The sequence below is a fragment of the Erinaceus europaeus genome, chromosome 16, assembly GCF_950295315.1.
Source record: "Erinaceus europaeus chromosome 16, mEriEur2.1, whole genome shotgun sequence".
Lineage (NCBI taxonomy): Eukaryota > Metazoa > Chordata > Mammalia > Eulipotyphla > Erinaceidae > Erinaceus > Erinaceus europaeus.
Window position 1 is genome coordinate 29,099,000 of NC_080177.1, and position 19,540 is coordinate 29,118,539.

General features: G+C 37.7%; 2 protein-coding genes across 13 annotated transcripts in view; one reads left to right on the top strand and one right to left on the bottom strand.

The window, feature by feature from the left end:
• Window positions 1–19,540, bottom strand: part of SYNE2 (spectrin repeat containing nuclear envelope protein 2) — a 429,917-nt gene that overhangs the window by 231,027 nt on the left and 179,350 nt on the right. For all 12 annotated transcript variants that reach the window (XM_060174850.1, XM_060174845.1, XM_060174844.1 and 9 more), the window contains exons 31-34: window positions 18,891–19,070; window positions 13,188–13,338; window positions 1,498–1,656; window positions 739–900 (exon numbers count right to left, since the gene is read on the bottom strand). In XM_060174850.1, coding sequence (XP_060030833.1) covers window positions 739–900; window positions 1,498–1,656; window positions 13,188–13,338; window positions 18,891–19,070 — 652 coding nt within the window. The remainder of the gene's footprint in view (window positions 1–738; window positions 901–1,497; window positions 1,657–13,187; window positions 13,339–18,890; window positions 19,071–19,540) is intronic.
• LOC132533334 (histone H2A-Bbd type 1-like) lies at window positions 16,649–17,252 on the top strand. The gene has a single exon (XM_060174136.1). It carries the CDS (start codon window positions 16,772–16,774, stop codon window positions 17,120–17,122), a length of 351 nt encoding a protein of 116 aa, XP_060030119.1. The 5' UTR covers window positions 16,649–16,771; the 3' UTR covers window positions 17,123–17,252.

A 19,540-nucleotide genomic window follows, 5' to 3' on the forward strand; every position in this document is an offset into this window, starting at 1 on the left:
GCCTCTCAATGAATACTCTATAATTAGCCAGACTAGCAGTGGAATTGTTGAAGAGGATATTTTCAAAGTAGCGATAAAGGTAACAGTTGCAGAAATTAGCAAGATATCTATGATTTCTTGATTATAAAGTCACGTTTATTCTATGTTTGTTGATTATATTCACAATTGAAACAAATGTTACATTTTAGATGCTCATAAGAAAAAAAATACAGTTTTCCCATGTAAAATAATTTTTATGTACCTGAATTCCTTAAGTGTCTGAACACCAGATAATAATGCTACTGATATATTCCTGGATATCACAAAGGAAACAAAGAGTTCAAGTCCCTCTCTCAGGATGATGAAAGAAATAAAAAATATTTCTTTGTCATTTTACTACTCCATATCAAGAAAGCAAACCCAATATAAAAATATCAGCTGTGTACAAAAAGAGAAAATATCCTATCCTTTTTAAATTACCTTCAGTTGGGAGTCAGGCAGTAGCGCAGCGGGTTAAGCGCACATGGCGCAAAGCACAAAAAACAGCATAAGGATCCCGGTTTGAGCCCCTGGCTCCCCACCTGCAGGGGAGTCGCTTCACAGGTGGTGAAGCAGGTCTGTAGGTGTCTATCTTTCTCTCCCCTCTCTGTCTTCCCCTCCTCTCTCCATTTCTCTCTGTCCTATCCAACAAAGATGACATCAATAATAACTACAATAATAATAATAAAAAAACAGGAGTGTCATTTAAAAAAAATTTACCTTCAGCTTTTCTCTTTCTTCTTCAGTCAGTTGATGTAAGTGCACTGTTCCAAGGATATTTTCAGTCCATTCATCGATTACATTTTTTAAATTAAAAAGTTTTTCCCATAAGGCAAGAGCTCGACCAAGATTTTCACAGTAGTCTTCTGTCTTTTCATTGATCTACCATAATTAAAAAATAGAAATGACAAATCCTGTGGTGCAAGTATGGAAGTTATTGTTTAAGCCAAATACTATTTAAAATGAAAATTTTATTTATATTAACTTGCAAAATAATTTGGTGTATTTATTAACAAACTTTTTCTGTAATACTCATGCGGTTCCTCTACAAAGATTTTTTTTTTGCAAATTTGCTGTTGTTTACATACATTCAAAAGCAACTGTCTTCCTAATTTCCAATTCACATAAATTAAAGATACTCTTAGAAATCCAGATGAAAATATAGCATAAAAATATCATCATGTGTTCATCATCAAAAATATACTATAACATTAATGCATGCAAAATTAACTCATTTCTTTTTTAAATAATTTGGGTATTTATTTTTATAACTAGAGGACTGCAGACCTGCTTGCTACTAATTCATAATTCTGGGGTAATGCTAACTCCTAAGTCATAAAACTTTATTATTTGAAAAATTTTACAATGTTTTTGAATTACTTAATTAGCTAAGAATTATGACAATGAAAAAAGAAGCATAAGACAAGATACAAGTAATATTACAAAATAAAATTTCTAGTCAACTTAATTATCACGTACATCAAGCCATCTGTCCACAATAATGTTAGCTTCCTTCTCAAAAGGAGGGTCTTCAAAGGTCCTCATTTTATTTAGATGAAATTGTAGATTTTTACAGATCTGGTTAATCTTGTCTACAACATCTAAATGTTCATTAAATTCTTCTTTGACAATTTCAATCTGTGAAAACATGTGAGACAGATTTTGATATATTCACATAAACTGATTTGCAGTTCGGTTACTGCCATTGACTATCCCACATATTCTATGGAAATTACTTAGAAATTTGTCCATCTGATTTAACAATAGGCCTACACCCAGTTTTATTTATCTTCTACACGATGAAATATGGTCTGAAACCATATTGCTTATTCATATGAAATAATGTTCCATAAAAAAGTAAATCTGGGGGTTGTACTCTTATGTGGAAAAATGGGAAATGTTAAGCATGTACAAACTACTGTATTTACTGTCAACTGTAAAACATTAATCCCCCAATAAAGAAATAATAAAAAAGTAAATTCATTTAATGGTATAAAAAGTGACTTTCCCAAGACTCCTCTAACAGAAATCATCTCTGTAATATAGAGAACCAAAGTGTTTATCTGAATAAAAGACAGGACTATAAAATTATCCTTACTATAAAACTTCTAATTTAGTCTTCCATTATTCCAATTATAACATTTCTAATACTGAAAGTGAAACATTATATTAAAAGGTTAGTGCTATCCAACTACAAAATAAAACTTGAGTGTTAAGTAATATAATATCAACACTTTATTCAATTTACTAATTTTACATTACTGTTTTTAGTAATTATATGAAATGTGAGAAATAAAAATTTATTATCAGCAAAAATCTAAAACATATATATGAGGGACTTCTGTTTCAGGGAATATGGGTGAAACATATTTTCTGTTCTTCTAAAATAAATACAACTAAAGTATCTAAACATCATAAGCTTAGAAAAGTAGAATATTCAAGATCATGGGCTACAAATGCTGATAAAGAATGAAAGATTTAAATAAAAAAAAAACAGCAAATTCATAGATCAAAAGACTCAACAGAGTACAGAGGTGAATCCTTCTAACATTGATAATCAGATTTAATGAAATATTTTTAAAACCCCAGAAATAGTGGGGAGTTTATTTAGCAGGCAGAGTATATGATTTTCAGGAATCAGGCCCCTGGGTTTGATCCACAGTAACATAAAAGAGCACCAAAGTCAAATTTTATGGATTGAAGAGCAGTGTGCTCCTGGTGGCCATTTTTTTCCATTTTATTCACTAGGACAGAGAGAAATTCAGAGGGGAGGGTTGATAAAGAGGAAGAGACGGGCAGGGTGGTGGTGCACCTGGTTGAGCACACATGTTATAGTGCACGAGGACTCCGGCCAGTTCAAGTCCCTGTCCCCACCTGCAGGGGAAAAGCTTTGTAAGTGGTGAAGCATGGCTGCCAAGTGTCTCCCAGTCTCTCTTCCTCTTTACTTCCCTGTTCTCTCTCGATTTCTGTCTCTATCCAATAAATAGATAATAAAAATATTTAAATATTAAGAGAGAGAAAGATAGGTACCTGAAGACTTCACCACTTTTGAAACAATCCTGCTGTAGGTGGGGAGTGAGGGGCTCAAACCCAGATCCTTGTGTGGGTCCTTGCCCTTAGTACTATGTGCACTTAACCAGGTGCACCACTGCCCAGACCCCCCCCCCCCACATGCACTTTTAAATTTAGAGTCATGGAGATAGTTCAGTGATTGAGCACAAACATACACAAGATACTGAATTTGATCCTTAACAGTGCACTAAATACCTGTAATATTATTTTGTGGATAAAGACAAGATTACTTCTGAAACATGTAAGGAATGATAAACTAAAATAGCTGAAACAGTTGAAAAGAGAAAAATTAAGTGGGAATGGTTTTTGATTTTTCAAAAGTAAGAATGACTAAAATTTTAAAAATTGAGATGATATCTAATGTTGACAGGATATGGAAAAACTTAGTCAATAATACACTGAAAGTGAGCATGTTAAATGGTTCAATAAAAAATGGTACAATAAATCTGGAAAATAATTTAGTAGTTTTTTTTGAAAACTAAATATACAATGAACATAAAATACAACAACTGCACCCTATACTTTTATCTCCAAGCAATGAAAACTTATATTCATACAAGATTTCATATATGAATTTTTGTGACATCTTTACTCATATTAAATTACAAACAACCCAGATGTCTCTCATTGAGTAAATAGCTAAACAAACCATAAAATATTACAGAGTTAAAAAAAGCAAACTATTGATATATACAAGAACTTGAATATCCAGAGACATAATTAGTAAAAACAGCTAATCTAGAAATTTACATATGATATAATTTCATTTATATCAGTTTTCTGAAATGACAAAACTATAGAAAAAACAGATTCATGGATGGGCAGGATGAGTGAGAGGGAAAGAGGATACAGCTATAGGCAAAAGACTAACAGCCTGAGGTAGATTTGTACTGATGGAGGTGTTTTATCTTGACCATGTCGATGTCAATGTCCTGACTGCAATATTATTCTATAACTTTATAAAACTTTATCACTGGGGAAGCTAAGATAAAGGTACACAATACTTCCCTGTGTTGTTTTTCACAGCTGTATGTTAATCTAAATATATCTCAAAAAATATTTTTAATTAAATAGAAACTTTCAAATAGAAAAAAAATATTAGAGGAAAAAGGCATATGTGCTTTATCTCCAGTATGGATAATGAGGTGTACTTCCTCCTAGTTCAGGCCTGAACTGAACTGCAGAAGATAATAATTTTTTGTTCAATTAAATGGAAAAATAATAAATAATTAGATTCCCCCCATTTTTTTAATTTGCAAAGAATGCTGTTATACTGACACGAGAATGAAAAGAAGAGGAGAGGATACTTTTAGTATGTGGGTTTGATCTACAGTGAATGAAAGTGGTAAAATAAAGGAACCCAGGCCCACACCGAAATTTCCCAAACTTTAGTAGTCCCCTGACACTTTATACTTCTAGTTTTACTTTTGTACTTCTTTTTTCCATTAAGCAGAGTAGAAATCTGGCACTGTATCCTAAAGTCCAGGTTTCTATGGTTTTAAAGGACAAAAGTTCCTAGTGGTATCACAGTTCAGTCACTAATTCAAAGCTTCATGACAATATTTATTATTGAAACTTTCTGAAGACAGTACCCAAGCTAAGTCATAACAAAATCAACTGAATGTTAAATTAACAGTCCATTAAAACTTGCTTTGTGCATAAGTATCCCGGTTCGAATCCACGGCTCCTGCAGGGGAGTCACTTCACAAGCGGTGAAGCAGGTTTGCAGGTGTCTATCTTTCTCTCCCTCTCTCTGTCTTTCCCTCCTCTCTCCATTTCTCTCTGTCCTATCCAACAATGACGACATCAGTAACAACAATAACTACAACAACAGTAAAAAAAAAAAAAAGGCAACAAAAGGGAAAGTAAACATAAAGAAAAAATAAATTATTAAAAATTTTTTTAAAAAACCTGCTTTGTTTAGTTTTAAAAGCATCTAAGAAAAAAAATTAAACAGTGTAAAAAAACACTAGTGTAGGGAGGCGGGCGGTAGCACAGTGGGTTAAGCGCCGTGATGCAAAGTGCAAGGAATGGCATAAGGATCCCGGTTCCAGTCCCCGGCCCCCCACACTACAGGGGAGTCGCTTCACAGGTAGTGAAGCAGGTCTGCAGGTGTCTGTCTTTCTCTCCCCCCTCTTTCCATTGCTCTCTGTCCTATCCAACAACAAAGACATCAATAACAACAACAATTACAACAATAAAACAACAAAGGCAACAGAAGGAAATAAATATTAAAAAAAAACTAATGTAGTAGAGAATCTATAAAATAATATATCACTTGAGTAAATATATAAAAGTATTTATATCCAGTACATAATCCAGTATGCTAGATACAGGATTCTCAAAATAACAAGAAAATCCTGGAGATATATATATATATATATTTCTTCAAGGTAATTACAGTTATTCAAATAACTTTTTTTTTTCTTTTTTCCTCCTCCAGGGTTATTGCTGGGCTCGGTGCCTGCACCATGAATCCACCGCTCCTGGAGGCCATTTTTTTTCCCCCTTTTGTTGCCCTTGTTGTAGCTTCGTTGTAGTTATTATTATTGCCCTTGTTGATGCAGTTAGTTGTTGGATAGGACAGAGAGAAATGGAGAGAGGAGGGTAAGACAGTGAAGGGGAGAGAAAGATAGACACCTGCAGACCTGCTTCACCGCCTGTGAAGCGACTCCCCTGCAGGTGGGGAGCCGGGGGCTCGAACCGGGATCCCTACGCCGGTCCCTGCACTTTGTGCCACAAGCGCCTAACCTACTGCGACACCGCCCGACCCCCTCAACTAACTTTTAAAAGCCTTTTGTGGGCAAACATTTACAGCTGACAAAGGAACAATGCACGGTAAACCAGTTTTTAATTCTGCCATATATACATATTTCAAAGGTGTTTCCACAGATGATAATATTATAATGACTGAAATATGACTGGTCAGCTATACTTGGGCTTCAGTAATGGGTCATTTTTAACCATATAACACTTAGCTGCTATCCCCATCTTTCCCTCTTTTTTTTTTTTTTACACAACAAGTTGCTAATCTGTCCATATTCAAGGCATAACTTTGACCACATTATTAAACAGTGAGCAGGAACAGAGTGCATGAAAAATGCAGCCCATGGATATGACTTAAAATTCCTGCTTTGTGTTACTTCTTTATTGGTCAATAGGGAAGATAAATTACAGATCCTAGAGGCCAGCATTATGCATCTATATTCATACATGCCGAAGAAACACCTGGTTGGAAACTAAAACTATATGTCCTGCCCAGACAGTGGCAGAGGACTGCCAGGTACCAGAGTACAGTGTTAAACAGGCAGCAAGAATTTATTCAGTTTAGACCTACCCAAGACTGTATGAGACTTTTCCCCTCTCCCACACCATGACATATAAACAGTATAGATACAGTGCCACCTGCTGACTGAACAGCAGAAACCATGCTTAGCCACGCTTAGGGGAAAAAATTCAACTGTTCAAACTCACAAAGTTTTGTAAAAAAAAAAAAAAAAAAAAAAATATATATATATATATATATATATATATATATATATATCGTTTGAATTCAGAAAGCTTATTATGAAGGCAAGTCAAGACTCTAACCATAACACACAGACATAAATTCAGGATCTCAGAGATCATTTCACCAAAGAACTACAAGACACACAGAAAACTCTGAACAGAGCTACAGGATAAGAAGGACAATTTGGATAAAGTTGAAGCTTACACAAGAGTCCTAGTAAGTAGAATAGATCAAATTTTTTCTTTTCTTCTTCCTTCCTTTCCTTTCCTTTTTTTTTTTTTTTTTTTTTTTTTTACCAGAACACTGATCAGCTTGTACTTATGGTGGTGAGGGGGACTGAACCTGGGACTTTGGAGCCTCAGGCATGAAAGTCTCTTGTATAACCATTATGCTATTTACCCCCCACTCTGAATAGATCAATTTGAGGAGATAATATCAGGGCTAGATGATAAAACAACCACATTCTCTGAGTACAAAGCTGTTGGGAGTTGGTGAAAAATAAAGCAGTTCTCTGTGAAATAGCAGACTCCAAAAGAAAAATGAATGTGAAAGTTACTGGGATACCTGAGGATAAAGAGGAGAGAGGAGCAGAGAACATATCCAAGAAAGTCGTAGCAGAAAACTTCCCACACCTGGACAACACTCAAAACAGAGACATTCAGGAGGCTGATCCAACACTCAAGTTGCTGGATGTAAAACAGCCCACACTATGACACATCATAGTAAAACTACCCAAAGGTAAAGACATGGAAACAAATATTGCAGGCTTCTAGGGTATACATACAGAGGAAGAATCATCAGACTTTCATCAGATTTCTCATCACAAACTCTAGAGGCAAGAAGGGAGTGGAATGACATGTTCACAGTATTAAAAGATAAAAATTTCCAGCCATGAATACTCTACCCTATCAAATTATTCTTAAAGTCTGAAAGAGAAACTAAAGTCTTTCCAAATATACAGCAATTGAAAGATTTCACTGCCAACAGTCCTGCTTTGCAAGAATTACTTGAAAAGAGTCCTGCACGGAAAGAAGCAAAGGAACTCCAACTCTAGATGAGGTGGTCAGTGGTATCAATAGAGTAGAACCAGTAACTCAAACAACAGCAGCAGGAGAAAACAAATACATTGAAAAAGGGAGGGCAAAACAGAGCGATATGATCAATGTTGGTAAACCAAGGTTGACTATGAAAGATCAAAGTACTAGACCAGAAACTCTAAAATCCCAGTCTCTGCCTCACCTTGGATGGAACCTGAAAAAAAAAGGTACTGAGTAGTATGAGTCAGGAAGAGAGGGGTGAATACTGGATGATCTCACACGTAAGTGTAACTCAAGAGATAGGGATAGAAAGAGAAAATAAAAGTTGAATTGTGGATTAGGGCTGGGGCACTGCACCAAAGCAAGGATTTTTACCTTACACATAATAAACACTAGGATAGCTAATTAATGCAGATGAGTCAACATCAGACCTAGATTCCTATTAGGGAGTGGTACCACTTTCCCAGGAGTGGTAGCACTTACCTGTAGGTTATAGAGCGGTGTTTTATTAGTAAGTAACTTAACAGGAAACCACAGTAAGAACTAATGGGGGTAGAGTTGTGGGGTAATGGTGAATGTTCTAGTACCCAAGAAGAAAGAGCATTTAGAATTGCAGATAAGCCATATGTAGTGGTCAGGAATAACACTCATTAAGATATTAAGTCATTCACAGTCTGTCAGGCCCTTTACAGATGCTAGCTCATCTAATTGGAAAGGAATAGCTTTCTGAATGTTAATAGGATCTCACTTAATAGTACAAAGGCAGGAATCTAGTACTGAGGAGAATTAGCAAAAGTCAACAGAAGCTACAGGCCAAAAGGGACTAGGTGGCTGGTCAGCACAGTAGTTCCCCCTTCTCCACTATTTCTGAGGTTTCAGTTACCTGTTGTTAATGGTGGTCAAAATATATTACATAAAATAAGATATTGTGGTGCCTAGAAGTAGCTCACTCAAAAGAGCACATGCCTTGCTACATGCATGATGCCCTGGTTCCAGTCATGGTACCAAATGGAGCATCATAAATGGCACCACGGGAGCTCAGTGGAGATTAGTGTTTCTTCTCTCCATCTGTCTCTCCTTCCCTTCATCTCTTTTAAAATAAAAAAGTAGAAGAATGGAAAATTGAGCTACTAAGTGATATTATGCATGCATGAGGTCATGGGTTCATTTCCCATGTGTCATTAAAAAAAGATACAGTGGTTGCAGAGGAGACCATATTCACATATATTTTATTATAACATATCATTAAATTTTATTTATTTTAAAGATTAATTTAATTGTTAATGAGAAAGAGAGAGAGAAAAACAGAGTATCACTCTGGTAAAGGTGATGCCAGGGATAGAACTCAGGACCTTGGGGAGTTGGGTGGTAGTGCAGCGGGTTAATTTCACATGGTGCAAAGCAGAAGGACTGGCTTGAGGATCACGGTTCGAGCTTCCGGATCCCCACCTGCAGGGGAATCGCTTCACGGGCAGTGAAGCAGGTCTGCAGGTGTCTTTCTCCCCACTCTCTGTTTTCCCCTCCTCTCTCCAATTCTCTCTGTCCTATCCAAAAATGAAGACATCAATAACAACAACAATAAAAACAAGGGCAACAAAAGGAAATAAATATTAAATGTTAAAAAGAACTCAGGACCTTATGTTTCAAAAATCTGAAACTGTAGCAACTGCACCAACTCCAGAGTTACAATTATTAGGGTTTATCTGTTCTATTATTAGTCATTGTTAATCTCTATCTTATCTAATTTATAAGTTAAACTTTATTATAAATATGTATGTATAGAAATAATGTTAGATACAGATGATATAGTTTGGTACTAACCATGGTTTTAGATGTACATGGGGGTTGAAGGGAGAGGAGTTGGAACGTACCCTCTGCAAATAAGGAGGGGCTGTTATCTACAATGTGGGACTCAAGGTCTATGAACAAGGCAGAAACCTTAATCTTTTTCTTTAATATTTATTTATTCCCCTTTTTTGTTGCCCTTTTTTATTGTTGTAGTTATTGTTGTTGTTGTTGATGTCGTCATTGTTGGATAGAATACAAAGAAATGGAGAGGAGGGGAAGACAGAGAGGGAGAGAGAAAGACAGACACCTGCAGACCTGCTTCACTGCCTGTGAAGTGACTCCCCTGCAGGTGGGGAGCCAGGAGATCGAACCGGGATCCTTATGATGCTCCATTAACACTTTAATGGTTTCACATGCATTAACCCGACTCCCCCCAGTCATAATTTTCTTAGTGACATTCTCTTTGGGTTTTATTTTATTTCCTAATATAATTTTAATAAGCCCTCAGATATAGTAAGGAGTAAAGCACATCTGCAGATCTCTCTCTCTCCCTCCCTGCCTCCCCTCTTCACAGACCAACACAGTCTAGCCTTAATTCATGAAGCTCGAAGGTGAAGCTCTCCAATTCTGAGGACTCACTGTATGTGAAGTCATGCAATCTGGCACTAAATTATTCAGAGCTCAGATGCTGAGTTTATATGTAATTAGACCCATGGTGTCTCTGTCTCATTTCTTCCTGCCTTTATCTCACTTATTGGCTACTAATTTCTTATAGTGTGAATGATGATAAAGAAAAAAACAAGTGTGGGTATGCTTTCCTCTTTTTCATAGCTTGAATAAATGATGGAGTAAGAGTTTTAAACTGAGTTCAAAGGAAACTTTTGGTTCTCAGAATAATCTGTTCTAGGGTGGGGGTAGATAGCATAATGGTTATGCAAAGAGACTCTCTTGCCTAAGGCTTCCAAGTCCCCAGTTCAATCCTCTGCACCATCATAAGCTTAAGCAGTGCTCTGATTAAAAAGGAAAAAAAAAGTATAAAGAATATTATTCATTCATTCATTTTTATTATTATTTGCCTCCAGGGTTATCGGCTGGGGCTTGGTGCCTACACTAAGAATCCACTGCTCCTGGAGGCCACTTTTCACATTTTGTTGCCCTTGTTATTGTTGTTATAACTACTGTTGTTGTTGGTTAGGACAGAGAGAAATTGAGAGAAGAGGAGAAGACAGAGGGGGAGAGAAAGACACCTGTAGACCTGCCTCACCTCCCGTGAAGCGACTCTTCTGCAGGTGGGGAGCAGCTCGAACCAGGGGCTCAAACCAGGACCTTATGCCAGTCCTTCCGCTTTGTGCCTTGTGCTCTTAACTCCTGCCCGACCCCTAAGAATATATTTTTTTGCATCTACCCTAGCTTCTACAATACATTTAAATACTTCCTGTTTTCAGTGCTCTTTAACTTTCTTGTCACCAGAACAGTTATTATCAAAAGTTATTATTAATTTTATATTAATAAGTTCTTTATTTTACTGCCACCAGGGTTTTCCCTGGGCCTCAGTGTCAACACTACAAATCCACAACTCCTAGTGGCCATTTTTTCTTTTTATTTATTTACTTATTTATTTTACTTGATAGGACAGAGAGAAATTGAAGAGGGGAGGGTGAGAGAGAGAGCAAGAGAGAAAGATAGACACTGACAGATGTGCTTCACTACTCATGAAGCACTGCCCTGTGGGTGGAGAGCAAGGGCTTGAACGCCTGTCCTTGCTCCTGGTAACGTGTACTTTAGCAGGTGCACTATGGCCAGACCTCCCAAGTTACTTAATTTTTTAACTAATAGGGCACTTAATTTACTTATATTTTGTTTTAAAAGGTTTATTTCAAATGACATTACTTAAAGCTCCTCCAAACCCCCACCTAAATGGTAGTTTTGAAGAAAATTCATACAGGCAGTAAACAGAAAATAATTGACATAGTTAGTAACATTACTGAAAGTGCCAACTGAACAGCTGTACTGTGCCTTGAAGTTATATATACAAGATATTCTCTCTTTCAATTGATCATTTTGACAGCCTGCCCTTCAAACATAAATTAAAAGTGATGCTAATAGACAGGATGACAGTGTAGGAATCCAAAAGGCAAAAGTAATCAGCAATATGAGAAAGTTGAAGTTTAACAGATATGTATATTATTGGGAATAAACCTGGCAATATATACTAGAGGCCACATTTTGTTATAGTAGTTTAACATACCACCCTATCACCAACCACCCGACTCCCCAGAGAACTTAATCTTAAACTAAGAGCACAAGGTAGGAAATTGGTACTAGGAAACTGGTAGCTATGTGAGCTAGGCCACAAAGTTGAATATCTATAAGCTGATCACATTGATTGCAAGTCACTGCTGTTATATCCAACAGGATAAGCACAGCCTTTTTCTAAGAGGAAGACCCCTAAAGACACCTCTGCTGGATGAAACCAGATAGCCTGCATCTGAACAACTACAACTGACTACATGTTCTCCATTCTAAATAACTGAATCTGAGAAAGTGGGTCCTAGACAGTCAATGGACATTATTTCTGGGTATCCCTTTAGTTTCAGGGACAATAATTCTGATAAAGACTGAATTGTCTATAAAACTGTGCTTTTAGGGGGTAGGGTGGTAGCACAGCGGGTTAAGCTCACATGGCGCAAAGTGCAAGGACTGGTATAAGGATCCCGGTTTGAGCCTCCGACTCACCACCTGCAGGGGGGGTCACCTCACAGGCGGTGAAGCAGGTCTGCAGGTGTCTATCTTTCTCTTCCCCTTTTTGTCTCCCCATTTCTCTCAATTTCTCTCTGTCCTATCCAACAACAACACCAATGGCAATAATGACAATAACGACAACAAGGGCAACAAAATGGGAAAAAAAAAAAAGGCCTCCAGGAGCAGTGGATTCATGGTGTAAGCACCGAGCCCCAGCGATAACACTGCAGACCAAAAAAAAAAAAAAAAAAAAAAACTGTGCTTTTAATAACTAGAAGTTTCAGAAATTACTCTGTAAAAACCCAGATGAATCAAGTAGACTATCTTTCACACATACTGTTGACACTTAGACAAGCACTTTAAGATGTTACTAAAAATATATGTATCAATAGGAAAAGTACTCTCTGGCATATCAAAATAAAGTGTAGTACAGAATACTATTTTCTAACTATTCTATTCTTCTGCCACTTTGGTTGACAATGTTATAAAATTGTAGAAAATAATGACACCTAGTGTCCAAAAAAGTTACTCTTTTTAGAATACTAAAGTTATGATCTGTGAGCCTATGAACACAGACAAGCGTTAAATTCATATATTTTTACAGAGAGTGAATAAATAAAGACATAATTTTTCCTTTGTCCATCACCAGTGGAGGAAGAAGGGTCCTACTATCTTCATTCTCTCAAGCTTGTAATGAATCATCAGGTTCCTTCTAGGTAGAAGATCAGTGTGATGACTTTACAACCACACAGAGGTAGCTGCAGGGGAAACCTCAGACTCTGAAAAGATCACATCACTAGTTATCAAAACTCAAAGAAATGCAAACTAGCACCAACCTGAGGTGGTCATTTTTCAAGTCCAGGTGATAGATTAGATAAATTTCTATAGATACCTGGTGAAAACAGAGTCACTAGAAACTTCTTTGAAATCCAGTTTCAAAAATGGCTCCATTTAGCACATGTTCTTTTGTTGGGCTTGTAAGGGAAGCCACTGTACTGAGTTTCTGTTGAAGGACTCACCTCTGCTATCCTTTTTTTCAGGTACTCCTTTCCCATGTACGAAGCCTGAAGGGAGATAACATTCTCTTCTTTTTGAATCAGAGTTGTCAGGATATTTTTTAAAACTTGGTATTGTCTCAAGAGCTCCAAAACTCTTTCACATTGGTCAAGGCTGTGGAAAGAAAAATATTATAAAAAAGTAAGTGTCTGACAATAAGAGGCCCACCCTCTGCCTTTGTAGGCAGGCATAGTATAATATCCCTTTGTAGGACTACTACAATACTGACTAATAAGTTATAGAAATTTCCCTCTTGACATGGTTTCCATTTTAGCCTGCAAATGATATCGTATACATATTTTTTTAACAAGCAGGTAAAAAAATGTAAGGTCCAAAAAGAAGCAAAGAATTTATAACCTTAAAAAAATCAGTATCTCGAGGCCAGGCAGTAGTGCACCTGGTTAAGAGCAGATATTACAGTGCACATGGACTTGGGTTCAAGTACCACTGGTAGGGGGAAAGCTTCATGAATGGTGAAGCAGGACTGTAGTTGTCTCTCTTTTTCTATAGTCTCTTCCACTTTCTATTTTTCTGCCCCTCTCAATTTCTCCCTGTCTCTAGTCAATAATAAATAAATAAGATTTTTTTTTAAAAAAAAAAAAAAAGAAAAATCTTTAAAAATTAGGTTCCAGATGCTAACATGTTGCCAACCAGACTTCCCTGGGCAGAGGACCCCACCAATGTGTCCTGGAGCCCTGCCCCACTAGGGAAAGAGAGAGACAGGCTAGGAATATGGATCAATCTGCCAACGCCCATGTTCAACGGGGAAGCAATTATAGAAGCCAGACCTTCCACCTTCTGCACCCCATAATGACCCTGGGTCCATGTTCCCAGAGGGCTAAAGAACAGGAAAGCTATAAGGGATTGAATGGGATACGGAGTTCTGGTGGTGGGAATTGTGTGGAGCTGTACTCCTCTTACCCTGTGGTTTTTGTCCGTGTTTCCTTTATATAAATAAAAACTTTAAAAAAAATTAGTATCTCACTTTACTGTTGACTGTAAACCACTCATCCCTCAATAAAGGAAAAAAATTAATATCTCAATTTTATCACAAAAGACAACATGAAAATAGTGCTTCCTTAGTATTATTCTTGCAGATTGCTTTAATATTGATTCAGCAAGTCACAGGTTGGTTTGGGGATGTCTATTCAACTCATTTTTGATTTAGATATTTTGAAAAAGTTAAGCAATATAGATAAGGTGGTAATCAGAACACCTAGTTTTTTATTATGACTGAACACTAGTCATATGGCCTTAGATAAATTGCTCTAGCCTCTTTGGACGTCAGTTGACTCCTCTGGGAAACTGAAGGGTAGAATGGATCAAATATACACAGGCTTTATCTTGACTACTGTGCACTCAGGCTCCAGGAAGCAAGAGGAGATGTACTCAGATGGAGTTCTTTGGTGAAAGAATCACAGTGAGTGAGAAGCAGACAAGGAACTGAGGTATCCAGGGACTAAGCAGAATGATAACCAGTAGTCTATTGAGAGAAATCTCCAGATGGTCAAACCATAAATACAATTTATTATATGACCATAATTTTACTTTTAGGTATGTATACAAGAAAAGTAAAAACATATGTTAACATAAAAATTTGTACATAAATGTTCATAGAAGTTTTACAATATCCCCAAAGTAGAAGTTACCCAAATGTCTATCAACTGGACTAGATAAATATAAGGTGCAATAAATAATTTTTCTATCACAGGCAAAAGTAGTGATACATGGCAGAACCCGAATGAACTTTGAAAATACACTAACTGGAAATTTAGATACAAAATATCTAAAACTGTATGATTTTGTTGATATAAAATACTTAGATTGTGCAAACCCTTAGAGACAGAAATTAGACTGGCAGGGTGTTGATGGGGAGGAATAAAATCTAATGCTTAAAGGGTGTGCAAACTCTTTTTGTGGTAATAAAAATCTGAAGCTGCAGCTTCCCAACACTCTGAGTGTATTGAACATCACGGAAATGTCTACTTAAAAACGACTGAAATGGTGAATCTTTATGTTTTGTGAAATTTACCTTAGTAAAAAGAAAAAAAAATAGTAACTAAAAAACCAAAATCCTAACCATCGCTGTCAATGATAGAGATACCATAATGGTTATGCAAAGAGACTCTCATGCCTGAGGCTCCAAAGTCCCAGGATGAATCCCCCACACCACCGACCATAAGCCAGAGCTGAGAAATGCTATCGTAAAGAAAAGAAAAACTTCTTTATGATTATAATTGAAAATAAAAAAAGAGGCACTAAATTAGTAGAAAATAAGACAAAAATGATAGAGTCAACAAATGTGTTACTGGTGTGTTGGAGTCAAACTGAAGAACTAGGAAAATACATTGCTGGGCCTTCAACCTAAAATTTGTGTATTTCTCTGTCATAACACTTTACCCTGTTCTTACAGCTGATTTAGTTAGGTTTGTAGACATGTCTTCCAAAACAGCTATTAAGAATATAAAATCACTTAAAGACAAATACAATTGAAGCATTTTATCACAAAAAGAAACTGGCAAATTTATAACTAATTCACAAAAACTAGAATAATGATCAGAAATAATAAGATGAATATATAAAGAGTTCATTTACCCTGTGAGAGGGAAACAACTGAATATCTCCTAGTGATTATTCTTATCAGTGACTCACAATTCACAAAGAGATATAGAAGATGATGTGGGGCTAGAATCAGATAACCTGAAATTGTGTATAAGGAAATATTTTTCACTGAAAAAAAGATTTTTTTAATTTTCCCTTTTGTTGCCCTTGTTGCTTTTCATTGTTGTTGTAGTTATTGTTGTTGATGATGATGTCATCGTTGTTAGATAGGACAGAGAGAAATGGAGAGATGGGGAAGGCAGAGGGGGAGAGAAAGATAGACACCTGTAGACCTGCTTCACTGCCTGTGAAGCGACTCCCCTGCAGGTGGGGAGCCGGGGGTTCAAACTGGGGTCCTTGTGCTTTGCGCCAAGTGTGCTTAACCCGCTGTGCTACCTACCACCCGACTCCCGAAAAACATATTTTTGTACTAGATTGAACTCAAGTAGAAAGTTGAGTAGGTGTCAGTGTGACTTAGAAATGAAGGCAGGGTAGAGGTGAATAATTGGAGAAAAAACAAAAGTAGACAACAGGCAGACAGAGTGATTCAGGTTTATAGTCAACCCAGATCTGTGACTTTGGGAGAGCTACTGCAATTTCCACTGGAAGGGGTTGGGGACACAGAACTCTGGTGGTGGGAATGGTGTGGAATTACACACACCACTATTATCTTATAATTTTGTAAATCATTAGTAAAAGAAAAAAAAATCTTTAAAAAGAGTTCCCTCAAAAAGAAGCTCTAGTTATTAAATAGACTGGCTTCCTAAAACAGACATTTCCAGTGGGACTCCCAATGACATCATAAAGTCTAAGTTGTCACAAAAGCAGCTGCTCCCTGACCAATGAGGACTGGAGCATGGGGTCCAGTGGACAGGACTAAAAGCTGTGACAGAGACCCAACGGGACAGTCAAGCCCGGCTTACCAGGGCAAAACCCAGGAAACATCATGTCTGGGAAAAGAAGGTGCAGCTACTCCCGTAAGAATAAGAAACAGATCCTCTCCCGGTCCTCAAGAGCAGAGCTACAGTTCCCAGTCAGCCGTGTAGACCGCCTCCTGCGAGAGGGACACAATGCCTACCGCCTATGTTCATCCACTCCTGTGTTTCTTGCTGGAGTGCTCGAGTATCTGACATCCAACATCCTTGAGCTGGCAGGCAAGGAGGCCCACAAGAGCCACAGGATGCGCATCACCCCAGAACATGTGGAAAGGGCAGTGGATGGGAACCAGCACCTGAGCTACCTCTTTGATGAGGATAACACAAATCATACTGAGATGCTCCAAGCCAGGAAGAACTGATCATCTGGGCCCCAGAGCCGGGCAGAACATCATCAACAGCTTTGTTTAACGCTCAAAACTCCATCGATGAGGAGGCCTGGTCTTCTACTGTTAATATGCGGTATTAAAGTGTTTAAATACCAAAGAAAAATATGTTTTTAATTTTTTTTTTCCTCCTCCAGGGTTATTGCTGGGCTCGGTGCCTGCACCATGAATCCACCGCTCCTGGAGGCCATTTTTTTCCCCCCTTTTGTTTCCCTTGTTGTAGCTTCGTTGTGGCTATTATTATTGCCCTTGTTGACGCAATTAGTTGTTGGATAGGACAGAGAGAAATGGAGAGAGGAGGGGAAGACAGAGAAGGGGGGGAGAGAAAGATAGACACCTGCAGACCTGCTTCACCGCCTGTGAAGCGACTCCCCTGCAGGGGGGGGAGCCGGGGGCTCGAACCGGGATCCTTATGCCGGTCCTTGCGCTTTGCGCCACATGCGCTTAACCCACTGCGCCACCGCCCGACCCCCGTTTTTAACTTTTATTACATATATTTATTTGTTGGGTAGACACAGCCAGAAATTGAGAGGGAAGAGGGTGATAGGGAGAGACATCTGTGATACTACTTCACCACTCGTGAAGCTTTCTCCCTGCAGGTGGGGACCAGGGGCTTGAACCTGGGTCTTTGTACACTATAACATGTGCACCCAATCAAGTGCGTTACCACCCAGCCCCGAAAAGAAAAATTTTGTGTTGTCCTGGCTCTGTTGGAATGATGGAAATAGCTAACAGGCAACATTTTCTACTCACATAGGGATATAGGGAAAAATAATATCCCAACTTCCAAAGAGGTTTTTATTTCTTGGATTCTGTGACTAAGTAACCTTACACAGCAAAAGAGACTTTTTAAGGCTGATTAAGGATTTTTTTAAAAATCCCTTTTGTTTGGTATATTATATCAAAAGAAAAACTCTGGGAAGCCAAGAGGAGCAGGGAAGGGGCTAGGGAAAGGGAGAGGGTTGGGGTACTGGTGCATGGATGGTGGAAAAGGACCCGAACTGGAAGTAAGAGTGTTTTGCAGACACCGATCACAATGAGAGGAGACATTTTACCCACGTGTCAGTAACTGTACTGTAAATAACTAATTCCCCAATAAAGTTATTTTAGAATTCCCTTTTCATATATAGAGAGAATGACAGACATAATCACAGGGGTTCTTATAAGAAGGAGGTAAGAAGACTGGTATCAAAAGATGTGACAATTGAAGCAGAGGTGAGGGAGACAGAGAAAAGCTGAGATTTGAAGATGTTATGCTCACGTAAAGATGGTTCTAAAGCTGAAGAAAAATACAAGAGAAGGAAAGCAGAAATCTTCTAGAAGATGTAAAAGGTAAGGAAATGAATTCTCTCCTAGAGTTTCCAGATAGGAATCAGGCTTGATTTTAGGACTTCTAACCTCCAGACTGTTAAGAGGCCTTCTTTTAATAGCAAAAATTGGGTTGTTAGAGTTTTTCTATGTATTTACCTTGCAAAAATGTATCATGACTTATCCAACAACCCAGTAATACAGGTGGGTTGGTAACAAAGGGGTGTTTACTGTGTTTGCTATCCTTCCTAGATGACCTCTTAACTTCATTCCAGCTGTAATCTGAGATGCCAAGTCTTACTCCCAACATGTCCAAGTGAGATCCCAGAATGAAATTCACATTTGTCCTTTCTTCAGATCTATAAGGATTTGTTTTCAACAGCAATTTCAAAAGTTGCAGACAAATTTTCAGGGTTTTCATGAATGTTTTCCTTACCATTCAGTGACTGAAGCTTTTGTATTCTCCCACAAGATTGCTGTATTTTGAAACTGCTGATTCAGAGCCTTTTTTCTGGCATCTTTGAGTTGTGGAAGAGAATTAGTCATTTCTTGCAAGTGTCTCCTCTCTTCTTCATAGTCATCAAGATCCTTATCCAGTCTGATAAGTGATTTTTTTCTTTATGGTGAGAGAAAAAGGTTTGATAGTCAATTATTAGTCAATCAATACAAATGTGGGTAATTTGGAGAGTGTGCTAACTTTCATCTTCGGGAAGTTTTATCAGTGTTTCTTTTTATAAATAAATACAAATGTTTTTTTAATTTATTTTTTTATCATCTTTATTTATTGGATAGAGACAGCCAGAAATCTAGAGAGAAGGGGAGATCGAGAGTGAGAGAGACAGACACCTGCAGCCCTACTTCACCACTCATGAAGCTTTCTCCCTGCAGGTGGGGACCAGAGACTTGAAACCTGGGTCCTTGTGCACTGTAGTGTGTCCACTTAACCAAGTGTGCCACCACTGGCCCCTAATAAAAATGTTTTTTTTAACTTTTTTAAAAATTTTATTTATAATAAGGAAACACTGACGAAACCATAGGATAAGAGGGGTACAACTCCACACAATTCCCACCACCAGAACTCCTTAC

What these genes read in the sequence shown, in the direction of transcription:
- LOC132533334 (XM_060174136.1), top strand. Translation starts at nt 16,772, where the DNA reads ATGTCTGGGAAAAGAAGGTGCAGCTACTCCCGTAAGAATAAGAAACAG.